Source organism: Myotis brandtii, unplaced genomic scaffold (assembly GCF_000412655.1).
Source record: "Myotis brandtii unplaced genomic scaffold, ASM41265v1 scaffold285, whole genome shotgun sequence".
NCBI lineage: Eukaryota > Metazoa > Chordata > Mammalia > Chiroptera > Vespertilionidae > Myotis > Myotis brandtii.
In genome coordinates, this window is record NW_005360891.1 from 2,765,841 (window position 1) to 2,771,840 (window position 6,000).

Here is a 6,000-nt window from a genome sequence, read left to right on the forward strand (position 1 = left end):
TATATTGCAAATACTTTCATAATGTTACCTAAAATCACTATTTGCATTTAATAATCAGCCTATTTGCATTTAATAATATTTACAAGGTAGAAACTTGCAATTTGAAACTAAAATCATGCATCTCGATATATGACAACTGGATTTTGAAAATGTATAGCATGATTATACCAGTCACATTATAGCTGCTAAAATTAGCTGTGTCAAATCCATCAGGACATCCTGGAATTTTGTTATTCTACTCCATGTTATCAGATGGTCTTATTGAAATTTTTCTTAATTATAACTTCTGCCCTTCAAACAGAGTTCTATATCTATTCTCACTATACATTCTGAAACTGGAGAAATAACCATAAGATGGGCCAGTGGCCCCACTGGATGCATTGTGAGACTGAGCAAAGATGCAACCTGGCCTTCATGTTAGCATGGCCGCATTCAGGGTGTTTGAGGATTAGTATCAGTTCAGAGCCAAGATCTAATAACTCTTAGAAACTGTGGGTAGTTTCCTTGTTATATGTTTAGATTAGATCTTGATGATTATACCTTTACATAGTATCACCAAGAAGCTACAGCATTTAAATTTATGCATAAAATGCAGAACACTATATTTGATACCTATCTGTTTAGCAAATCTTTGATTCATCAATGCATTTCCTATTTTCCACAATCTGCAGTTCATCAGAACAATGCATGTGAGAGTGGATAAATTGTAGATAGCTATTTTAACTAATAACTCCTAGACAGATGATGCATCAATGAATGGATGGAAAGATAAAGAGAGAGATATATGGATCTTAGCCAGTCAGAGTAGGCGAGGTCAGATATAATGAGAATAGACATATTCAACTGGAAGAATCCCCACACTGGTTCCCTAGCTAATGGAGGGAGTGAGGGGAAATCTGGTAGGAAGGATTGAGTGAACACTCTAGGAGCCATGACTCCCTGACCCCTCACCAAGATAATAAAATATAAGCAATTCCAAATCCTTCAGGGGGGAGATGCAGATATTAGTGCCACAGTGAAAGATCTGAGAGATGCAAACACCAGGATTCCTACCATATTCTCAGTTAACTTGTTTGTTTGGCTGGTGCATATACCAGATGGATCATTAATAATGACAGAAATTAATACAATCTAGTCATGGTAATGATGTCAAGCACAGCCAGTGTTTCAGGTACAGCATCTTTCCTGAAACAAATCAGTAGATCAACAGTCTCTACCATCTGGTGTGCAGCTCCTCATCAAGCAAATACTCCCCCATCTTATTTCAATCAGCAAAGATGGTAAAAAGCATTTGCCTTCAGTGGCAGGAACAATGGTATATTTATATACTGTCTTGTTCCAAGGGCTATGTCAGCTTTCCTGCTTTGTGTCATAATACTGACTGGAGGTTCCTTAATCAGCAAAAGATCATACTGGTTCATGCATTTATTTGATACTCCTCACACGCCCGTTTTGAGTATATTTGTTTCCTGTCTAGCTTCTGACATACAAATATGCTTTTCCCAATGTTCTAAACAGCGAGCGACAACTGAAGATGATGATGATGAAAACTGAGAAAAATATTTCAATTAGTGGTTTAAACTATCCTTTTAAAAAAGATTTTATTTTTATTGATGTTTTTCAGAGAGAGAGAGAGGAAGGGAGAGGGAGAGAAACATTGATCAGCTGCCTCCTGCATGTCCCCTACTGGGGATGGAGCACACAACCCGGGCATGAGCCCTGACTGGGAATCGGACCAGCAACCTTCCTGTGCATGGGATGACGCCCAACTGAGCCACACAGGCCAGCGTGGTTTAAACTATTCTATTCCACTTACCAAAAGAGTCTGAGAGAACCACATCCTTTTCAAGCAGAGATACTGGAGAAGGCTTGTTGAACGCTAAACGATGGAAGCTGACTGAGGCATCACAGACAGACCCAGGGAACCCTACGCTCCACTCGGCTTCCTGAGTGCAGTGAGAAGGGTCCAGCAATGAGCTGTGTGGAATGACAGTGTGTCCTTTGTGACCTAGGAAATGAAAACAATCAGCATGTTTCCTACTTCATGTTATAAAACTGAAAAACCAAATGGTCTACAACGTAAAGGTACTGTGATCCATTGTACTGCTAATAACATCTAAAGGTCTTATCAACTTTCTTTTTTTTTAACATGGGTCAAAGAGACTTCATACAGAGGCTTTGCAATGGACACTGGTCAGGGAGTTAATTATGAATGTGGGATCTGAGACGCCCATGAGAGCCAAAGTAGGGGATAGGAAGTGGGATAAGTAACTTGGCCAAGATTCAAATCCAGCAGTCTGCCATAGAGCCTGTATGCTTAACCAATGAACTGCTAACTAACATTAAAAATCTAAGCTGAATTAAATAAACTAATAAAGGTTACACAAAGCTTTATATTAGAACTGTCCAAATGTTCTCTCTCTTAAAGCCACCATTAGAACAGGAGACAGAAGTCAACAAATATAGCTGAGAACTCAGTCTGTTTGAATATTAAGATGAATCTTCTTCCATCTTTCAAAGTCTTTCAAAAGTAATTATTAATATCTGTAGTTTTACTTGTCAATTTTCTCTTTCTTCTAAAGTATTAGACAGAATCTCTCTCACACACACACCCTTGCTATCTTATTTAGACAAATCTTTAGCATTAAAACTTTATAAAGACACTAAATTCTAGAAACTAAGAATATTTTTAAAATGTGACATACACTGAAATTGAAATGGTAAAAAATGTTCTTAGTTAACATATTTCTTGAACTAATTCCAAATTAATAATTTAAACTGGGAAGAAAAAGATTAATATCAGGCCTGTAACTTACTTTGAGCAGGATATGTCCAGTCTGTCTACATTACTCATATAAATAAACCTGGAATTTATGTACTTATGGGCCATGATGGATTGGAGAATTTGGGAAGTCATATAAGTAGTTCCTTATCTGTGCAATTAACTGAATACAAAATGGAAGCATTATAAAATGGAAACATGGCTTCCTTTTATGACCAATGTTTCCATGAATATTGTTCAAAATTTGCTGCTAATTCAAAACCAAGGTGCAAATGTAGCGGGGGGAGATATTATTTAGAGGCTACATCTAATAGTTTGGGGCACTTCCAGAATGGAATACCTAATAGTTTGGTACTGAGTAAAATCTGTGATTCAGCTGAGTCCGCTTTGACAATTCAACTCTGGGTTAACACGAACGTTTTCCCAATGTATTTTATCAGAAATTATAACATTACCTGTGAGTGAGCCATCGACATCAATCAGTACCACTTCATGTTCCCATCGAAAGCCAGCCTTGTTTGGTGTGTGAAAATACTGGATGTCAACAAATTTTGCACTCCAACCTCCACATCTCTCATTACAAACTCCAGTGATGGATGTCACTCCCAAAGCTACACAGTTGGGACGGTCAAAGTTCATGAAGTGTACGGAAGACACAGTCAAGCCTTCGCTAAATGGGAGGACCAGGCCTCTCATTGTACAAAATGCAGGTCCCATTCCCAATTCATCAAGATGGCCGACTATTTTGGCATTTTTAATCACCGCCCCATTGGTTTCACCCCATCCTCCAGTATAAGCGCCCAGGATCCTCTTGGTCTCGATTCCAGACTCATAATTATTTACCATCACAAAGTTATGGAACTGAAGGGCACCTCCATTGACCCATTCAGCTCCTTTTTGACAATTCCAAGTAGTAAGTGAATTAAATATTGCAGGCACTGGCACTGTAGAAGTACAAGATCCTGTTTGCATGGGGAAATATTCTTCAAATATCCATATTCCAAACCAACCTTGAGAATGAACAGTGTTGTTAAAGAATTCGCCAAGGGGAATTCTTTTTTGGCAGACGTTTCGGTCATAGGATGGCCCATCAGGGTGGTCATTCATTCGGTACCAGAAGCCAAAGTGAGTGCCCCCAGCAGCTGCATTGTGCCGAATGGTGTTGTTTGGGTTGGTTACCCAAAATGCAGCTGGGGTCACATCATCATTCAGAAGACTAGTACTTTGCTGTACAAATACTGCCAAGTTATACTGCAGGATATTGCCGTGTTCAATACCGTCTTCTATAAAAAATGCTCCTCCTTTGATATCATATATGATATTCCTCTCAACCAGAAGGTGATGAGTGTTATGGATAGTAACAGCTCTGTTGTATGTCTGGTGAATTGCACAGCCTCTGACATAAGATTTAAACTGTAAATCTCCCAGCAGGTGCCAATGTATTGGGTACCTCCCCAGCCGAAAAGCCTGGCCAGCATGGAACACCTGTCAAGCCCAGAAATCACGACTATTTAGTGGTCGACATAAACAGAGTTCACCTAGCTCATATTTTATTCTTTAAAAACAATTTCCAACTTTATATTAATTATTATTAAAACGTTAATATCTCCCATGTAATTCATGTTTGCCATTAGAAAATATTTGGCCTCCAACCCACCTTGTTTTCTTCATTATCTAACAGCTCATACTGGAGACCAATGAATTAATGAATGAACAAAAGCTGTCTTCAACTGTTCTGCTTTTCATCTCAGGCTATTATAAAACCTTTGTGTTTAGCAAAATAAGACCTCTTAAAAGACTTCTTTTCTCCTTCCTACTTCTTGAATGTTGACCATGTGCCTGATATTGTACAACGTGTCTTATCACAATCCTATCAAGTAGCCACTTATCATTAACTTCATTTTACAGTCAAAGAAATTGAAATTTAGAAAGGCTGAGTATCTTGTTTATGGCCTCCTCTGCTTGATTATAACTAGCATCTGGCAAACAGCATGAACTCAGTACACATTTGTTGTATGGATAACCTCAGGCAAACCTTGTGATTTAATAACAATGCCTCTTACCTCTACATATTCTATTCTTCCAGTTACCATGTTAGCACCAGGTACAGGAGCATGAAACATAATGCAGCCTCCAAATTGATCACTTCCTATTTCTTCTCCAAACTTTCCTTGGAGACATGTCTGTGTAGCAAATTCACCTTAAAAAAAAAAAAAGAAAGAAAAGAAAAAACATGTCAAAATCCTATAATTCTATAAAGACTTTTTTTCTCACCCTGGCCCATTTGCTCAGCAGTTAGACTGTCAGCCCCTGCACTGAAGGGGGCAGGCAAGGGCACATACCTTAGTTTGCAGGCTCGATTCCCAGCCCCAGTCTCTCTTTCTCCCTCTCTCTCTCTCTCTCTCTCTCTCTCTCTCTCTCTCTCTCTCTCTCTCCCCCTGTCTCCCTCCCCTCCCATCCTCAGGTGAGGATTAAAAATAAAAATAAAACATACTTGTTCCTCATACCTAATTATTTCTTTTATATTCACATATAATTTTAATCTCATTTGGAACATAATTATTTGCATTCACATCATATCCTCCTCTACATAGTAAGAAAGGTAAGTACCTTATACCTTGTCTCATTTACCTCTGCATCCCTTAAAATACATACTGTAAAGACAGGAAAAAGACTTTTTTCCCCCCTTTGCTACGGCCATCCACATTTTATGAGAAGCATCTGGTAATTAAACCCTTAGATTGTTAGCTCTTCTGATCAAAGAGCCCCTCTATTCAAACTCAAGACAAGGTAAGCTACTCTCAAGGCTACATTTTTGCATTCCCCCTCCTCCTTGCTGTTTTCAGAACTCAGGGATAATTCACAGCAAGGAGTCTCTAGTTAGTAGAAAGTTCCCTTTCCCCCTCCCCTTCAAACAAGCCTCTTTTTTAACTCTTCATAACTTTTTCTCTAAGCATATTTTACAGACTTGGGAAAAATACTGATAAGACACCACTCTAAGACACTTGCCAGACTGTCTCCTGGAAAGCCAACAAACTATAATTTTTCAAGGCAACCTTCTGGCATCTGCTCAACTTCAGCCCCAAATATTCCTCCCTTACTTGTCACCTATCTACAGCAGCCATTGCTTTTTAAAAAAATTTTTTTTTGTCCATGGGTTATGCATATATGCATACAAGTTCTTTGGTTGGTCTCTTTCCACCCACCCACCCACCCCA

At 38.8% G+C, this 6,000-nt stretch overlaps 1 protein-coding gene across 1 annotated transcript in view; it reads right to left on the reverse strand.

Annotated features, from left to right (window-relative positions):
- The window catches only part of PKHD1L1 (polycystic kidney and hepatic disease 1 (autosomal recessive)-like 1), a gene marked incomplete at its 5' end in the record, with an annotated part of 151,153 nt that overhangs the window by 47,033 nt on the left and 98,120 nt on the right, over positions 1–6,000 (reverse strand). Inside the window, 3 exon segments of the mRNA XM_014541975.1 lie at positions 1,817–2,008; positions 3,238–4,267; positions 4,846–4,982. Of these exon segments, the coding sequence (XP_014397461.1) occupies positions 1,817–2,008; positions 3,238–4,267; positions 4,846–4,982 (1,359 nt within the window).